The 19,406-nt window shown below is 45.1% G+C and overlaps 1 protein-coding gene across 3 annotated transcripts in view; it reads left to right on the top strand.

Annotated features, from left to right (window-relative positions):
• Window positions 1-4,063: 4,063 nt before the first annotated feature.
• Window positions 4,064-19,406, top strand: part of Gon4l (gon-4 like) — a 79,621-nt gene continuing 64,278 nt past the window's right edge. The window contains exons 1-3 of one of the 3 annotated variants that reach the window (XM_045138877.1): window positions 4,079-4,133; window positions 8,679-9,191; window positions 15,683-15,871. In XM_045138877.1, the coding sequence (XP_044994812.1) occupies window positions 8,705-9,191; window positions 15,683-15,871 (676 nt within the window). In that variant the 5' untranslated portion in view covers window positions 4,079-4,133; window positions 8,679-8,704. Of the gene's footprint in view, window positions 4,134-8,678; window positions 9,192-15,682; window positions 15,872-19,406 lie in introns of those variants that run through there. The other 2 variants (XM_045138879.1, XM_045138878.1) reach the window with 2 other exon arrangements.

Below are 19,406 nucleotides of genomic sequence, written 5' to 3'. Positions count from 1 at the left end.
ATTACAGCCTTCTGGTGGGTGAGGCAGGGGCATAGTTCATGGCTAGTCCCGGCTACAAAGGAAGACCTCGTCCTAGTAAACAAGTTCAGGAAAAGGATCCTATAAGACTGCAGATACTGATTTTGGGTCCCTTGGTTTATATTGGAATAGAATGTTCTGGGTCCCAGGAATTTGAAAAAATCTACGCTTTCTTGATTTCAGTATTGGGTTTATTTAAAAAAATTTTTTTTTCTTTATTTATTTGAGAGGAAGGGAGAGAATGGGCACGCCAGGGCCTCCAGCCACTGCAAAGGAACTCCAGCTGCATGCGCACCCTCGTGCATCTGGCTTGCAAGGGTCCTGAGAACTCAAACCAGGATCCTTTGGCTTTGCAGGCAAACGCCTTAACTGCTAAGCCAGTTCTCCAGCCCCATTTGAAGTTAAGGGATCTAAGACCCAGAGAGGAAAAATGAGGCAAGAAAAAATAACAGGGAAAATTCCGAGACATGAGAAAGAAGGAGTCCTTTCACTTAAGAGTCTGGATGTAGCCTGCACCAGCAGAGAAGTAAGAATTGGAGCCCAGAGCCAGGCATGGTGGCGCATGCCTTTAATCCCAGCACTCAGGAGGCAGAGGTAGCAGGATCACTGTGAGTTCAAGGCCATCCTGAGACTACAGAGTGAATCCCAGGTCAGCCTGGGCTAGAGTGAGACCCTACCTCGAGAAACAAAACAAAACAAAACAATTGGAGCACAATGAAAAATTGCTTAGCTGTGTGTGGTGGGTGGTGTGCACCTTTAATCCCAGTACTCAGGAGGTCAAGGTAGGAGAATAACTGTGAGTTCGAGGCTACCCTGAGACTACATAGTGAATTCCATGTCAGATTGGGCTAGAGTGAGACCCTACCTCGGAAAAAACAAAAACAAAATCCCCGAGCTGGAGAGATGGCTTAGCAGTTAGCACTTGTCTGTGAAGCCTAAGGACCTGGGTTGGAGGCTTGATTCCCCAGTACCCACTTAAGACAGATGCACAAGGTGGCACATGCATCTGGAGTTCGTTTGCAGTGGTTGGAGGCCCTAGTGCACCCACTCTCTCTCTCTGCCTCTTTGTCTGTCTGTGGCTCTCAAATAAATAAATTAAAATAAACAAGCAAACAAACAAACAAACAAAAAATCCCAGCACTCGGGAGGCAGAGGTAGGAGGATCGCCGAGAGTTCGAGGCCACCCTGAGACCCATAGTGAATTCCAGGTTAGCCTGAGCTAGAATGAGACCCTACCTCGAAACCTCCCACCCAAAAAAGAAAAATAAGGTAATTAGTCCTTAGGCTTTATTGTAGTGACTAAGTGACAAAAACTGCTATAGTTTGAATTGAAATATGTTTGTTAGTTTCTTCACCTGTTTTTTTTTTTTTTTTTGAGGTAGGATCAGTTTCAACTTTTTATTGACAACTTTCATAAATATAGACAACACACCATGATTATAATACCTTCCCAACACTCCTTTTCCCCTCTCTCAATCTCCCCTACATTGAATTCCTTTTTTAAAAAAATTTTATTAGCCTTTTCCATGATTATAAAAAATATCCCATGGTAATTCCCTCGCCCCCCACTTTCCCCTTTGAAATTCCATTCTCCATCATATTACCTCCCCATCATAATCATTGTACTTACATATATACAATATCAATCTATTAAGTACCCTCCTCCCTTCCTTTTCTTTTTTTTTGTTTTTGTTTTTCAAGGTAGGGTCTCACTCTAGCCCAGGCTGATATGGAATTCACTATGTAGTCTCAGGGTGGTCTTGAACTCAAGGCATTCTTCCTACCTCTGCTGGGATTAAAGACATGTGCCACCATGCCCTGCTTGAATTCCTTATTCTTTCCAACTAGTCTCTATTCTATTTTGTCGCCATAATTTAAATAAATATTTTATTTTTTTATTTATGAGAAAGAGGGAAAGGGAGAGAAGAGAGAACGGGTATACTAGGGTTTCTAGCCACTGCGAATGCACTCCAGATGCAAGACCCAACATGGACATCTGGTTTATTAGGGTTCAAGGGAATTGAACCTGGGTCCTTAGGCTTCACATGAGTCAACTTCAGCACTTTTTTTTTTTTTTTTTTGAGGTAGGGCCTCACTCTAGTCCAAGCTGGTCTGGAAGTCACTACGTAGTCTCAGGCCAGCCTCAAATTTGGGACGATCCTCCTACTTATGACTACTGAGTGCCTGGATTAAATTTTTTTAAAAATATATATTTTATTTATTTATTTGAGAGGGGAAAGAGGCAAAGGGAGAGAGAGACAGAGAATGGGCATGGCAGGGTCTCCAGCCACTGCAAAAGAACTCCACATGCATGTGCCCCATTGTGCATCTGGTTTACGTGGGTCCTGGACAGTTGAACCTGGATCCTTTGGCTTTGCAGGCAAATGTCTTAACCACTAAACCATCTCTCCAGCTCTGTATTAATACTTTTTTTAATAGAATACCTGTATTTCTTTTTATCTTTCTTTTTTTTTGATCCTCCTATTTCTGCCCCCGAGTGCTGGGATTAAAAGTGTGTGCCACCATGCCTGGCCTTTTAATATTTTACTTTTATTTACTTATTTGAGAGAGAGAGAGAGAGAGAGATAGAAAGGTAGGTAGAGAATGGGTGTGCCAGGGCCTCCAGCCACTGCAAATGAACTCCAGAGGCATGTGCCACCTTGTGCTTCTGGCTTACATGGGTACTGAGGAATCAAGCCTGGGTCCTTAGGCTTCATAGGCAAGAGCCTTAACTGCTAAGCCATCTCTCCAGCCCACATACACCACTTTGTGCATCTAACTTTATGTGGGTACTGGGGAATTGAACTCAGGATGTTAGGCTCTGCAGGCAAGTCCCTTAAGCACTGAGCCATCTCTAGCCCTGTCAATTTTTTTTTTCCTCCGGTTTTTTGAGGCAGAGTTTTGCTCTAGCCAAGACTGACCTGGAACTTACTATGTGGTCTCAGGGTGGCCTGGAACTCACACAGATCCTCCTAGCTCTGCCTCCCGAGTGCTGGGATTAAAGGCATGCACCACCATGCTTAGCCCTGGTACCTTTTTTTCTGCCACCTCTTCTAATAACATGGTCTATGAGCCTTGGAGGGGTTGATAGAAATATTTCATTTAGTGCTGAACACTCTATTTTCACCTCTTAGCACTTGGATGAGTTTTGTTTTTTTTTTGGTATGTGTGTGTGTTTCTGGGTAAGTGGCCTAGAATTCATTCATGGTGATCCTTCTATTTCTGCCTCCAGAGTGTTGGGATTGCCGCAGTTGCCTTTAATTAAAAAAAATGTATTATTAACCCCCCCAAAATGTATTATTATTTATTTGTTTTTCTTTTTCGAGGTAGGGTTTCCCTCTAGTCAAGGCTGACCTGGAATTCACTATATAGTCTCAGGGTGGCCTTCAACTCATGGTAATCCTTCTGCCTTTGCCTCCCAAGTACTGGGATTAAAGGCATGCGCCAGCACGCCTGGCCTTATTATTACTTTTTAAAATATATTTTATTTATTTGGGAAAGAGGGGGGGAGAGAAAGAGAGAGGGGGGAATAGGGAGAGGGAGAATGGGTGCACCAGGGCCTGAAGCCCCTGCAAACGAACTCCAGATGCATGCGCCCCCTTGTGTATGTGGCTTACGTGGGTCTTGGAGAATCGACCTGGATCCTTTGACTTTGCAGGCAAGCGCCTTAACCTCTAATCCATCTCTCTAGCCCCGTATTATTATTTTCATACTTTATTTACTTATTAGAGAAAGAGGCAGATAGAGAATGGGCGCGCCAAGGCCGTTAGTCACTTCGAACGAACTGCAGATGCGTGCGGCCCTTGGTGCATCAGGCTTTCGGGGGTCCTGCGGCTTCGCAGAACCAGTGCCTTAACCGCGCAGCCAGCTATCCAGCACTATTAGCAGCATTATTTTACTATTTTTCCTTTTTTTTTTTTTTTTTGCCATAAGCTGAGGCGCAGGCACTGAGGCTTCCCGGGCCGCAGGGACGGCGCCCCGAAGCAGGGCGCATGCGCCGTGACGTCGCGGCGCGCCTCTGGGACGCGGGGGCGCGCACGTCCGTCGCCGGTGTTGCTCGACTTCCGGCCGCGGCGGCCGTCTAGTTTCCGCGGGGATCCGGCCGGCCTTCCAGGGTACAGTGTAGCGAGCCGCGGGCGGGAGACGGGAGGCCGCGGGCGAAGGGGGCCCGGGGTGCGCGGCCGGGAGGGCGGCAGGGTTGGGCGCGGCGCTGTCCGCGGCGTCGTGGCGCAGGAGCCCGGCGCCGAGCCGGAGCGCAGCGGCGACCCTGGGCGAACGGCTCCCCGAGGGCGCCGCGGCTCCCAGCCTCCGTCCCCTCGCCCGCGCTGCAGCTCCGCAAGCTTCCAGCCAACCCCGCCCCCTGCTGCCAAACAGCTGCCTCTCCTCTCCCCTTCCTCACTTCTCTTCCTCCCCTTCTCCTCTTGGTCCCTTCTCCCCTTCCTTCCTTCTCTCCTTCCTCATTTCTCCCCTTCTCCCCTTTCTCACTTCTCCCCTTCTCTCCTTCCTCCCTTCTCTTCCTCACCTTCTCCTCTTCCTCCCTTCTCCCTCTTCCTTTCCTTCTCCAGGCCTCTGTAATTCACTTGTGCAGTCAAGGGGTCTCCTCGGTTCCTTGCCCTCGCCAGTGCCCGCCTTTCATTGGTGTACAGGTATTAGGGACTGAACATCCTCTTGGTTATTGAGCTATACCAAGATAACGGGTGTCTTTATGGGAGGGGACTTCCCTATTGTCCTATAGAAAACCGGAGTATGGGGCTGGAGAGACGCTCAGTGGTTAAGGCGTTTGCTTGCAAAACCTGAGGACCCCGGTTCGATTCCCCAGGACCCACGTAAAGCCAGATGCACAACAGGAGCGCATGGATCTGGAGTTCTTCTGCATTTGATAGAGGCTCTGGTGTGCTCATTCTGTCTGTCTGTCTCCTGCCCCCCCTCCAAAAAAAAAAGTTAGGGAGGTTTAAAATTAACTTCATAGATAACACGGTCAGAAAAAATTTAATTTTTCAATATATTTTTTATTATTTATTTATTAGAGAGAGGGAGAGAGGAAGTGAGAGAATGGGTGCTCCAGGGCCTTCTGCCACTGTAAACAAACTTCAAAGGCATGAGCATCTGGCTTACGAGGGTTATGGGGAGTTGAACCTAGCTCCTGGACTTCACAGGCAAGCGACTTAACCACTAAACGGTCTCTCCAGCCAGAATTTTATTTCTTTTCTTTACTTTTTTGGTGCTTCAAGGTAGAGTCTCACTCTAGCCCAGGCTGACCTGGAATTCACTATGGAGTCTCAGGGTGGCCTTGAACTCACAGCTATCGTCCTACCTCTGCCTCCGTAGTGCTGGGGTTAAAGGCATGTGCCACCATGCCCGGCTCAGAATTTTATTTCTTAAAGATCTCAGCAAGTCTTCTCTACTGCTCTGTTGGACTGACATCCAGACTTTGCTTGAAGATGGGGGTGATGGAGAACTCGCTGTCACACAGGGCTACTTATGCTGTTCTTACACTTATTTCTTTGAGAGGAAATTTTTCCTGGCTAGAATAATGCAACTTGGGCTTGGCAGTGTGTTGCAGGTGGTAGAATGCTTCCTTTGCATGCATGAAAACCTGAGTTGCATCCCCAGCGTCACATCAGCCGGCATGGGTCCATGCTTGTCATTCTATCACATGGGAGCTGGAGGCAGGAGGATCAGGAGTTCACGGCCAGCTTTGGCTACATAGAGAGCTTGAGGCCAGCTTGGGCTGCATGAGATCCTGTCGCAAAATGTTTAAGATTGGGCTGGAGAGATGCCTTAGTGGTTAAGGCATTTGTCTGCAAAACCAAAGGATCCCGGTTGGGGTCTCCAGGACCCACTTAAGCCATATGCACAAGGAGGTGTATGCATCTGGAGTTCGTTTTCAGTGGCGGAGGCCCTGGCATACCCATTCTCTCTGTCTTTCTCCCTCCCAGATAAACAACAACAACAACAAAATATTCAAAAATGTTTAAAATAAAATTTATTTTATAATTTTCACTAGGAGAACACCACTTTATAAGATGACAAAAGTACGTTTCTGGCTATTTCAGAAATTGTTGGAAATTCTGTCTTAACATCAAGGCAAGATGTAATGATTATTTATTTATTTATAAAAATATTTTGTTTATTTAAGAGAGAAAGAGGTAACTAGAGAGAGAGAGAGAGAATGGGTGTGCCAGGGTGTTCTGCCACTTCAAAACAACTCCAGATGCATGTGCCACCTGTGCATATGGCCCACAGGAGTACTGCCGGTTCCTTAGGCTTTGCAGGCAAGCAACATAAGCACTAAGCCATCTTTTCAGCTTCAGTGTTTTTTGTTTATTTGTTTGTTTGTTTTTGAGGTAGGGTCTCACTCTGGCTCAGGCTGACCTGGAATTCACTGCATAGATGTTGAGCTCACAACGGTCCTCCTACCTCTGCCCCCTGAGTGCTGGGATTAAAGGCATGTACCATCACGCCTGGCTGAGCTCCAGTATTATTTTATTTTAGTTTTTTAAAATATTTTTGTTTTTATTTATTTTTTGGTACGGTCTCTTGGTAGACCAGGCTGACCTGCAATTCACTATGTAGTCTCATGGTGACCTTGATCTCATGGCGATTCTTCTGCCTTTAAGTGCTGGGATTAAAGGGATGGGCTGCCATGCCCGACTTTTAAAAAATTCCAGTCAATTCAGCAACTCAACAGTAGATTTTTTTTAAAAATTATTTTTATTTTACAGAGAAAGAGGGAGAGAGAGAGAGAGAGAGAGAAAATGGGTACACCAGGTCCTGTAGCCACTGCAAGCGAACTCCAGATGGTTGTGCCCCCTTGTGCATTGTGCATCTAGTTAATGTGTGTCCTGGTGAATCAAACCTGGGTCCTTTGGCTTTGCAGGCAAATGCCTTAACTGCTGAGCCATGTCTCCAGCCCTCAACAGCAGATTAAAAAAAAAAATTTTATTTATTTATTTGTTTATGAGTGAGAAAGAGACAGAGAGAAAGGGATAATGGGCAGACCTGGGCCTCTAGCCACTGCATATGAACTCCAGACACATGTGTCCCTCTTGTGTATCTGGCTTACGTGGGTCCTGAGGAATTGAACCTGGGTCCTTAGGCTTCACAGGTAAATGCTGTAACCGCTAAGCCATTTTCCCAGTTCCTGGAACACTAGATTAAAAAAAAAAAAATAGTAATTGTAGCGGGGGCTGGAGGCATGGCTCAATGGCTAAAGGTGTTTGCTTGCAAAGCCTGTATTCAGGGTTCCGTTCCCAAGCCTCCCACGTGAGCCAACACAAAGTGCGGCACAAGCATCTGATGTTTCTTGGCTGAGGCAAGTGGCCCTAGTGCGCACACACACACACACACACACACACACACACACCAACAAATTAAAAAAATTCTAACACGGCTGGAGAGCTGGCTTAGCAGTTAAGTTATAGATGCACAAGGTGGCACATCCATCTGGAGTTTGTAGTGGCTGGACCCCTGGTGTGCCCGTTCTTTCTATCTACCCCCCATAAATAGATAAAAAAACTTATTTGTGGGCTGGAGAGATGGCTTAGTGGTTAAGGCACTTGCCTGCAAAGCCAAAGGACCCTGATTCAATTCCCCAGTACCCATGTTAGCCAGATGCACGAGGAGGGAGCGCACGCGTCTGGAGATCATCTGCAGTGGCTGGAGGTTCTGGCGTGCCCATTCTCTCTCTCTCTAGTCAGCTTCTTTCCCTGTCTCACTCTCTCAAATAAATTAAAACAACAACTTAGTTGTGAGTAGAGAGACAGGAAAGTCTAGGCTCACCAGCTGCACCTCTTGCTGCAGTTTGATGCCTTATACATGCACCACTTTGTATATCTTGCTTTATGTGCATACTAGGGAGTTGAACTTGGACCAACAGGTTTTAAAACCAAATGCCTTTAACCTTGTGCCATTTCCTCAGCTCCTTAAACCCTCTTTTTATTTATTTAAATATTTTTTATTTATTTATTTGAGAGACGGAGAGAGAATGGGTGTGCCATGGCCTTTAGTTGCTGCAAATGAACTCCAGATGCTTGTGCCACCTTGTGCATCTGGCTTATGTGGGTCCTGGGGAATTGAACCTAGATCCTTTGGCTTTGCTGGCAAGCACCTTAACTGCTAAGCCATCTCTCCAGCCCCTTTTTCTAATATTTTTGAATTAGGTTCTCACTCTAGCACTAGGATTCTTTACTAAATCTTACCTGCACTTATGCTGTAGTTACATTCAAACTACTACCTCTCTCTCTTTCTTTTCACTTGATGCAATAGAAATTTGTAGAATTTGAGGTAACAGTTGGCCAAGGTAACATACTAATCAATGTGGGATTTGAGTTTAGTTACTATAACTATTGTTTCTTGTCTTCCTCTAAAGGAATACTTGTCATTTGATATGAAGTATTATATTCAAGATTAGCCTGGGACGCTGGGCGTGGTGGCTTATGCCTTTAATCCCAGCATTCTGAAGGCAGAGGTATGAGGACTACCATGAGTTTGAGGCCACCCTGAGACCGCATAGTGAATTCCAGGTCAGCCTGGGCTAGAGCAATACCCTACTTCTAAAAGTGGAAGAAAAAAAATTAGCTCTGGATCAAATGAAAAGATAGTTGAGTAAATATTGTTACTGCTATAAAGGATTTAGTAATTTGCTTTCATCTTTATAGAATGGAACCAAAGTGGGACTTTTAAAATGTTGCCGTGTAAAAAGAGAAGGACAGTGACAGAGTCCGTGCAGGAGAAGGATGATCAGGGAGAAGATGACTTAGAGTCTGCTGTTAAACCAGAACCTGATGACGTTAAGGACTTGGGGCCAGCATCACTGTCCTGGAGTCCAAGTCACGGCCATGCTGAGGGCCCCGAAGTTCAATCCCTGCCACTTGCTGACAACCAGCTTGGTGTGGAGGAGGCATCGTTGAGCTGTAGCATACTCACCCAACACACACATTTACCCGTTTTGGAAGCTGTTGACGTAGCCATCTCTCAGGGACTTATTCTTCCTTCCTTGGAGTCTTCTCATCCCCATGATACACACACTGAGAAAGGAAAACTTCCGGCCACTCCCTCACGGAGAGGGAAAAAAGTTGTCTTCAAGGCCAGCCTGCTGGCTGAAGACAGAGGCGATCATCCTGTCTTACAAGAGCCTTCAGGAGATAGTGAGGACATCATTGGAGAAGGAGGTGAGGGGGAGGCCTGGGGGGAAGTCACTGGAGAGGGAGGTGAGGAGGAGCTCTCCTTAACAGTGTAAGTTCAGATCTCTGATGGGAGGATCCAAATCCAAAATGCCTCAAAAAATTAGTTTTTATTTTTTTAGGCAAATCCCAAAGACTGGCTTTTTTTTTTTTTTTTTTTTAATGAGGGAGGTAGGGAGGGGAGAGATGGGGATGTGAGGGAGAGAGAATTGTCATTCTAAGGCCTCCAGCCATTGTAATTGCCACCTTGTGAGCACATGTGACTTTGTGCTGTGTGTGACCTTGCACATGCATCACCCTCTACTTCTGGCTCACATGGGAGCTGGGGAGTTGAACCTGGGTCCTAAACCTTCACAGGCAAGTGCCTTAACTGCTAAGCCATCCCACTGCAAACAAACTCCAGATGCATGTGCCCCCTTGTGCATCTGTCTAGCCTTATTTTTTTCTAAGGTAGGGTCTCACTCTAGCTCAGGCTGACCTGGAATTTACTATGTAGTCTCAGGGTGGCCTTGAACTCATGGTGATCTTCCTACTTCTGCCTCCCAAGTGCTGGGATTAAAGGTGTATGTCACCATTCTTGGCTTTGTATTTTTGAGGTGGAGTCTCACTCTATAGACCTAGGCTAGCCTCAGAATCACAGGCATCCTCCTACCTCTGCCTTCTGAGTAAAACTTACTTATTTTTTTTTCTTTCTTTTTTTTTTTTTTTCTAAACTTACTTTTTTTTGTGTATGTGAGTGCATTTTTGCCTGTGAGTTGTGTGTATGCTCTGTGTGTATGCATGTGAAGGCCATAGGTTGACATCAAGTATTTTCCCCATTGCTGTTTTTACACGTGTGTACGTGTGGGTATTGTGTGCATTTATGTGTGCATGCGTGTGGACATACCTGTTTGGAGTTTGGAGCTGACATCAGGTGTCTTCCTTGATCACTCGCCACTTTGTTTTACAGAGGTAAGGTCTCTTACTTGAACCCAGGGTTCAAAATCAGGCTATTCTAGCTAGCTATCCAGTGCCCCAAGGGCATTATGTCTCTGCCTCCCCAGCACCAGGATTGCCTGTGGGCTGCCTCAGAGTGCTTGGGATTTGAACTCCTGTCCTCATGCTTACATGGCAAGCTCTATCCACTGAGTCATCCCTAGAGCCCTGCCACTGTTTTTTTTTACTTTTTTTAAATTTTAATACAGTGTCTCATTCAAGCCCAGGATGGCCTGGAACTCACAGTGACCCTCTAATCTTAGCCACCATGTCTGGCTTTTGGCTACATGTATATATGAAAAAAAAATTTATTTTACCCTTGAGTCCCATCTCCAAGATACCTCTTTAAACTCCCCCCAAATCTAAAATCTAAGCTGCTTTTGGTTGTGAGCATCTTGGGTAAGGGTCTTATCTGTACACTTTGCCATTGCTTTCCCTTTAGTGCCTTTGCAGAGAGGTGCTTCTGGAAAGTGTGCTGGTCTGGTGGCTACATTGTGCATATGGGTTTACATGGTTACTGGGAATTAAACCTTTAATGGCAGGCTTTGCACTCACTGTCTTTAACCACTAAGCCATCTCTCTACCCCCACCCCCTTTTTTTTTCTTTTTTGGTTTATCGAGGTAGGGTCTCACTCCAGCCCAGGCTAACCAGGAATTCACTATGGAGTCTCAGGGTGGCCTTGAACTCAGGGTGATCCTCATACCTCTGCCTCCCGAGTGCTGGGATTAAAGGCATGTGTGCCTCCACACCCAGCTAGCCCCTTCTTTTAATTTTAAAATATTTATTTTCAAGGATAAAGAGAGAGAATGAGAATGGGTCTTTTTCCAGGGCCTTTTGCTACTGCAAATGATCTCCAGATGTATGTATTACTTGGTGCATCTGGCTTTACATGGGTACTGGGAATTGAGCCCTGGCCTGCAGACCTTGCAAGCAAGCACCTTTAACTGCTGAGCCCTCCTCTATATATTGAAGTTCAATGCTTATGTAGATTTAAAGGTTCTGATATGTGTGTGTGTGTGTGTGTGTGTGTGTGTGTATGTTTGTTTGTTTTGTTTTTTGAGGTAGGGTCTCACTCTGGTCCAGGCTGACCTGGAATTAACTCTGTGGTTTCAGGGTGGCCTCGAACTCACAATGATCCTCCTACGTCTGCCTCCCTAGTGCTGGGATTAAAGGTATACACTACCACGCCCAGCTTATTTATTTATTTTTGTGATAGGGTTCTGCTCTCCCGCCCAGTCTGACCTGGAATTCACTGTGTAGTCTCAGGGTGGTCTTGAACTCACGAAAATCCTCCTGTATCTGCCTCTCAAGTGTTGGGATTAAAGGCATGTGCCACAATGCCTGGCTATTTTTTTCCGCCTCTAGGTAGGGCCTTATTCTAGTCCGGCTGGCATAAAGTTGTAGGCTAGTTGGTGGCAGTTACTTTAGTCCCAGGGCCTGGTAGTCTGAGGCAGGAGGATTGGTACAAGTGAGGCAATAGGCAATAGCACGTGGTGGAGGCTAGAGGACATCCTCATTGACATGGTGAGGCCAGGCTGGTCTGCCTGAGACTCAAGACAAGAACAAAGTGAAAGCAAAGCAGGGCAGGTGTGGTGGGCCAAACGTCATCCCAGGACACAGGAAGCTGAAGCAGGGGATTTGCTTCCTGGTTCAAGGTGAGAAGGCCTGGCTGACCTACACAGTGAATCCTGTCCCAAGAACAGCCTTTGGACTGCAGAGGAGGCTTGCAGACAAAGCGCTTGCCACACCAGCTTGAGTACCGAGTTCCAGTCCCGCGCTTGGAAGCTGTGGTGGCTTCTTTGCTAGCATGTCTACTGTGGCACGGGGGCAGAAGTGCACAGGCCAGCTAGTCTGCAGACAAGTAGAAGGTGAGGACTGACCAGAGGTGTCCTCTGACCTCCGCGAGCCTGCTGTGGCGCTGTGCCGCACGCGTACCCATGAAAACAAGAAACGGACCAATATTACGATATGAAAAGACAAGTCTTTGGCTTTTCACCTCTCTTGAACTTCCAGGTCCCTGTTCCCCTCATCTCTGCCCAGCTGGGCTAAGATGGTGGGGTCTCGACCTCTCCTGCCTTCTGCATGGCAGGAGCTCTCTGCATTTTTTTTTTCTCTTTCCTTCTCTTACTGTAATAAATTCTATCTAGGTCTTAAAAACAACAAGCACACCAAAATCCAGCTAGGTCTGGTCATATGCGCAGACACCTTTAGTCTCAGCACTTGGAAGGCTGATGTAGGATGATTGCCTTGAGTTCACAGCCAGCCTGAAGCAACAAAGTGAGCTCAGGTCGGTCTGGGCTAGAGTGAGACCCCATCCAGAACCCTTCCCCCCACCAAGAATAAAATGTACTCTGAAACTGAATGTAGTGGTGTGTATTCCTGATCCAGCATTAGGGAAGTAGAGGCAGGAGGACCAGAAACTCAAGGGCATTCTCTGATATTCAGTGAGTTTGTAGCCAGCCTGGGTTACATGAGACCTTGTCTCAAATAAAAACTGAGCTGAGCATGTTGGCACACACCTTTAATCCCACCACTCAGGAGGCAGAGGTAGGTGGATTGCTGTGAGTTTGAGGCCACCCTGATACTACACAGTAAATTCCGGGTCAGCCTGGGCTAGAGTGAGACTCCGCCTCAAAAAACAAAACAATGGGCTGGAAGGATGGCTTAGTGGTGAAGGCGCTAGTGTGCAAAGCTAAAGGACCCTGGTTCAGTTTCCCAGGACCCTGGTAAGCCAGATGCACAAGAGGGTACATGTGTCTGGAGTTCCTTTGCAGAGGCTGAAGGCCCTGGTGTGCCCATTTTGTCTATATCTGTCTTTCTCTTTCTCTCTCTCTGCTGCTTTCTCTCTTGAATATAAATAAAAAGTAGGAAAAGTTAAAATAAAAACAAAAGAAACAAAGCGACACAGTGATATGTAAGTTACACAGTGAAAGGCTGGGCACCGTTGTGCTCTGCTCTTGCTTGCGCGTCTTCCTCAGTGCAGTGTTGAACAGCCTCTCCTGTGTGTCTCATGGATCCCTTGTGAATGTGCATTCTTCTTTTTTATCTGACAACTTGATTTCTAATGTTTGGTGCTTTTTCTTAAGTGCCACCATGCGCACCATATTTGCTTTTTTCTTGAGAGTACACGAATATTTCTTTCCCTGTTTTTTTAAAAAAAAATTTTTATTATTTATTTTGAGAAAGAAAGAGGGAGAGAGACAGAGATTGAGAATGGGTGTACCAGGGCCTCCAGCCTCTGCAAACAGAATCCAGATGCATGTGCCACCTTTTGCATCTGGCTTATGTGGGTCCTGGGGCATTGAAGCTGGGTCCTTTGGCTTTGCAGGCAAGTACATTAAGCATTAAGCCCTCTCTTCAGCCCCCCTTTCAGTTTTCTTTCATTTTTTTTTTTTGAGCATTGTGTTTGTATATATGTATGTATGATACATGTGTGTATGGATGCACACATGCGCTGGTACGAGCGAATGGCAGAGGACAACTTTGTCATTGCATCCACCTTTTTTTTGAGTTTTTTTTAAAATTTATCATTATTATTTTTTATTAAAAACTTCCATGATTATAAACAATATCCCATGGTAATGTCCTCCCTCCTCCCCACTTTCCCCTTTGAACCTCCACTCTCCATCATATCCCCTCTACCCTCAATCAGTCTTTCTTTTTTTTTTTTTTTTTAATTTTTTTAATTTATTTATTTATTTATTTGAGAGCGACAGACACAGAGAGAAAGACAGGTAGAGGGAGAGAGAGAGAATGGGCGCGCCAGGGCTTCCAGCCTCTGCAAACGAACTCCAGACGCGTGCGCCCCCTTGTGCATCTGGCTAACGTGGGACCTGGGGAACCGAGCCTCGAACCGGGGTCCTTAGGCTTCACAGGCAAGCGCTTAACCGCTAAGCCATCTCTCCAGCCCTTTCTTTTATTTTGATGTCATGATCTTTTCTTCAAATTATGATGGTCCTATGTAGGTAGTGTCAGGCACTGTGAGGTCATGGATATCCAGGCCGTTTTATGTCTGCGGGGAGCACACTGTAAGGAGTCCTACCCTTCCTTTGATCTTACATTCTTTCTGCTACCTCTTCTGCAATGGACCCTGAGCCTTGGAAGATGTGATAGAGATATTGCAGTGCTGAGCACTCCTGTCACTTCTTTTCAGCACCATGGTGCTTTCTGAGTCATCCCAAGTTCACTGCCATCTGAAAAGAGAAGGTTCTGTAACCAAAAGTGAGAGTAGCATTAGTATATGGGTATGAACATTAAGAGAAGAGCTTACTGGGCAGTTTGGTGAGCATAGTATTCACTTTTAGCCAGACAACAGCAGACATTACACCCCTAGGGCTCATGACTGCCCCTGTTGTAGGTTTTCAGTATCAGGGATGTATTCCCTTCCATGGAGCGGGCCTCCAGTCCAATTAGAGGGCAGTTGGTTTCCACCATGACAGACGTGCCACTATTGTACCTGTTGGCTCATTTGGCCTGGCTGGCCAAATGTAAGGCCTGTAGTGTCCACTGTTGAGTATCTTCACTAGTGATTTCTTTCTCTCCGATTGAACTGCATGCAGAATGGCTTTTTCCAGCTTTCTGTCAGCTGGTCTACATGGAGGAGGTTATCAGTTCAGTTCCAACAGGATTTCTCAGTGGCCTTGCAGCCCAAGTATGTGGAGTCTTCAGCAATAGGGTCTTACCATCTATTCCTGGTGGGAAACCAAGGGCCTCGGCAATGGCCTATAATGTTTTTGGGGCATCAGGGACCTCCCTGGGCAACAAGTCACTAGAAGGTATCCCATTCCTAGCACTGAAAATTTTCTAGCAACAACCTATGGCTCCTGAGTGTGTTCCATTGTCCAAAAAGTAGGTTTCCATTACCTTTTTTTTTCTTCAATTTTTATTTGAGAAAGAGAGACAGAGAAAAGTAAGTACACCAGGGCCTCTTGCCACTGCACACAAACTCCAGACACACACACTGCTTTCTGCGTCTGACTGTGTGGGAACTGGGTAATCAAACCTTAGTCCACTGGCTGTGCAGTCAAGTGCCTTTCACTGTGAGCCTGCTCTCCAGCCCTGATCTGTGCCTTGTTTTCAGTGTTTGTCTTAGACTTCTGTCTTGAAGAGAAGGGCATGACTATACATATAATATGTATATATATATATTTTTTTAAGTTTTAAAAAAATATTTGTTTGAGAGAGAGTGGGGGGGAGAGAAAGAGAAAGAGAGAGAGAGAGAGGGAGGGAGGGAGAGAATGGGCACACCAGGGCCTGCATGTACTGTAAACAAACTCCAGCCATATGTGCCACCCTGTGCATCTGGCTTATGTGGTCCTGGGGAATTGAATTATGGTCCTTTGGCTTTCGAGGCAAATGCCTAAGTGCTAAACCATTTCTCCAGCCCAGGGTACAGTATATTTTATGAAGTTGTCTACAAAGATACTAGGATAAGATGCTAATTTTTGCAGTAGTTTTGTTTGAATATGGGTCAAGTGTGGAGCGATATTTGTGGTTTTTCTAGGCAAACCTCAAATGTATTCTGAAGAGGACTTAGCACTCCTGCCTTCAGACAGTCAGTCTGCACCACGAGAGCAGCCTAGGACACCATCCCAGCCAGAGGCTTATGACTCTCCTCAAGAAACGGCACTCAGCTCTGTGGCCCACCAAGCGGAAGAAGAGACTGAGGATGGAGGACTCTTTATTCCAATGGGTAGGCTGTCTTTTTCTTGTTAATTCAAAGATTACCAACAACTATTGAAGGACACACGATGTACAAAACTACGCCTGTCTCATAACCTGAGTTTTCTGGTAGGATAGTGGTGATATTCTGAGCTGTGTGCCGAGAAGTCCATCTTGTCCTCCCTGTGTGCTATCAGCCCCACACATGTGTAACCATGACCCTGACTTTCAGTAACATTTATTAGTTTCTCTGCTTTGTTTTATTTTTTAACTTATTTTTATTTATTATTGTTTTGTTTTGTTTTGGTTTTGGTTTTCGAGGTAGGGTCTTACTCTAGCCCAGGCTGACCTGGAATTCACTCTGTGTCTCAGGGTGGCCTCAAACGCACAGCGATCCTCCTACCTCTGCCTCCAGAGTGCTGGGATTAAAGGCGTGCACCACCACGCCCGGCTATTTATTTATTGTTGAGGTAGGGTGTCACTCTAGGCTGGTTTGAATACACTGTGCAGTCTCAGGGTGGCCTCAAACTTATGGCGATCCACCTACTTCTGTCTTCTAAGTGCTGGGATTAAAAGTGTGTGCCACCACTCCTGTTTCCTCTGCTTTTTTTCTGAAACATTTTTTTGTTTACTTTTATCTATTTATTTGAGAGCGACAGACAGAGAAAGAGGCAGAGAGAGAGAGGGAGAGGAAAGGAGAGAATGGGTGCTCCAGGGCCTCCAGCCACTGCAAATAAACTCCAGATGTGTGCACCTCCTTGTGCATCTGGCTAATGTGGGTCCTGGGGAATTAGCCTTGAACCGGGGTCCTTAGGCTTCACAGGCAAGTGCTTAACCATTAAGCCATCTCTCCATCCCATGCTTTGTTTTTTATAAAAGCAATGAATCATATGCATATACATTTTGCAACTGATTATTTTCCACTCAACATTATGCTTATGAAATTAGTCCATGGGGCATGATGGTGCACACCTTTAATCTCAGCATTTGGAAGGCTGAAGTAGAAAAATCATGACGATCCTTGACTATAGAGTAACTTTTATATCAGCCTGGGTTAGAGTGAGACTCTACCTTGAAAAATACAACAAAGACCCTGCAAGGTACTCTGTGCTATTTTATATTTTCACCAGCAGTATTTGAGATTAGTAGTTGAGCTACATCCTTGCTATATCACTTCTCAGACCTTATTTACTTACTTATTTTTAATATATATTTTTAAATTTTGTATATTTGAGAGAAAGAAACAGAGAGAGGATGAGAGAGAGAGAGAATGGTCACACCAGGGCATCCAGCCACTGCAAACAAACTCCAGACGCATGTGCCACCTTATGTATATGGCTTACATGGGTCCTGGGGAATTGAACATGGGTCCTTTGCCTTTCCAGGCAAATAACTTAGCTGTCAAGCTATCCCTGCAGCCCCAGACTTTTAAATTATATTCATTCTGATAAGTATTTCATTGTGTTGTCAATTTGTATTTCTCAAATGAGTAATGATAGAGTATATTTCCATTTATTTACTGACTGTGTGTATATCTTCATAGAGTTATTGTTTTCATTGTTGTGTTATTTATTATTAAGTTAAAATGTTTCTTTTCTTCTCCCCCCTCATTTCTCTCCTCTCATCTTCCCTCCATATTCTGTCTTGTCCTTCCCTACTTTCTTCTCTGTCTTCTCCTATCCTTTTTGGCAGGTTCTCATTCTAGCCAAGGCTGTCTTACATTTGAGATTCTTCTGGTTCACTTTCCTTATTGAGACAGGGCTTCTTGTACCCTAGGTAACCTTGAACTTGATATGTATAACTGAAGATGACTTTGTACTATGTATATATTTGTTATTTTCATTTCGATTTTTTAAAAATATTTTTGTTTATATATTTAATTGAGAGCAATAGAGAGAGAGAGGTAAAGAGGCCGAGAGAGAGAGAGAGAGAGAGAGAGAGAGAGAGAATGGCTGCTCTAGGGCCTCCAGCCACTGCAAACGAACTTCAGATGCGTGCGCCCCCTTGTGCATCTGGCTAACGTGGGTCCTGGGGAATTGAGCCTTGAATTGGGGTCTTTAGGCTTCACAGGCAAGCCCTTAATCGTTAAGCCATCTTTCCAGCCCTTGTTTTGTTTTTAGAGGTAGGGTCTCACCTAGCCCAAGCTGACCTGGAATTCACTATATAGTCTCAGGGTGGCCTTGAATGCATGGTGATCCTCCTTCCTCTGCCTCTTGAGTGCTGGGATTGAAGGCATGTGCCACCATGCCTGGCTTATTTATTTATTTATAAATAAATAAATAAATACATGCATATATGTATATATATATATTTTCTCAATTTTTATTAACATTTTCCATGATTATAAAAAATATCCCATGGTAATACCTCCCCCCCCCACTTTCCTCTTTGAAATTCCATTCTCCATCATATCCCCTCCCCCTCTCAATCAGTCTCTCTTTTATTTTGATGTCATGATCTTTTCCTCTTCTTATGATGGTCTTGTGTAGGTAGTGTCAGGCATGGTTCGGTCATGGATATCCAGGCCATTTTGTGTCTGGAGGAGCACGTTGTGAGGAGTCCTACCCTTCCTTTGCCTCTTACATTCTTTCCACCACCTCTTCTGCATTAGACCCTGAGCCTTGGAAGGTGTGATTGAGATGTTACTCAGTACTCCAGCCACTTCTTTCCAGCACTATGATACCTTCTGAGTCATCCCAAGGTCACTGCCATCTGAAAAGAGAAGATTCTCTACCCAAAGTGAGAGTAGCATTAATATAAGGGTATAAATATTAAGAGAAGTGCTTACTGGGCAGTTTGATAAGCCTAGTATATATACTTATCCAGACATCAGCAGATGTTACACCCCTAGGGCTCATGGCTACCCCTGTTTTAAGTTTTCAGTATCAGGGATGTATTCCCCCCATTGAGTGGGCCTCCAGTCCAATTGGAGGGCAGTAGGTTTCCACCATGACAGATGTGCCACTATTGCACCTGTTGGCTCATTTTATGTATTTATATATTTTTTAAATTTCTTCTTTTTATTGACAACTTCCATGATTGTAAACAATATCCCATAGTAATTCCCTCCTTCCCCCCACTTTCCACTTTGAAACTCCACTCTCCATCATATCCCATTTGGGGCTGGAGAAATGGCTCAGCAGTTAAAGGCACTTGTTTGCAAAGCCTGACAGCCCAGGTTTGATTACCCAGTACTTACTTAAAGCCAGATACGCAAAATTGCATGTGTGTCTGGAGTTCTTTTACAGTGGCAAGAGGTTCTAGTGTGCCCATTTCCTCATTCATTTTCTTTCTTTCTGCTTGCAAATAAAACCTAAGTAAAATTATATAAATGCATATATTTAAAAATTTTTTAAATTTAAGTTTATTTAAAATAGGCAGAGAGAGAGAAGGAAAGAGGTAGGTAGAGAGAGAATGGAAATTCTAGGACACCCAGTCACTGGAAACGAATTCCAGACACACGTGCCACCTTGCACATCTGGCTTATGTTGGTCCTTGGAAACCCGAATCTGGGTTGTTGGCTTTGCAGGCAAGCTCCTTTAACATCTAAGCTACTTCTTTTTTTT

Source organism: Jaculus jaculus, chromosome 19 (assembly GCF_020740685.1).
Source record: "Jaculus jaculus isolate mJacJac1 chromosome 19, mJacJac1.mat.Y.cur, whole genome shotgun sequence".
In the NCBI taxonomy this organism is placed as follows: Eukaryota; Metazoa; Chordata; class Mammalia; order Rodentia; family Dipodidae; genus Jaculus; species Jaculus jaculus.
Note: the sequence above shows the minus strand (reverse complement) of the source record. Positions and strands in the feature narration are given on the sequence as shown.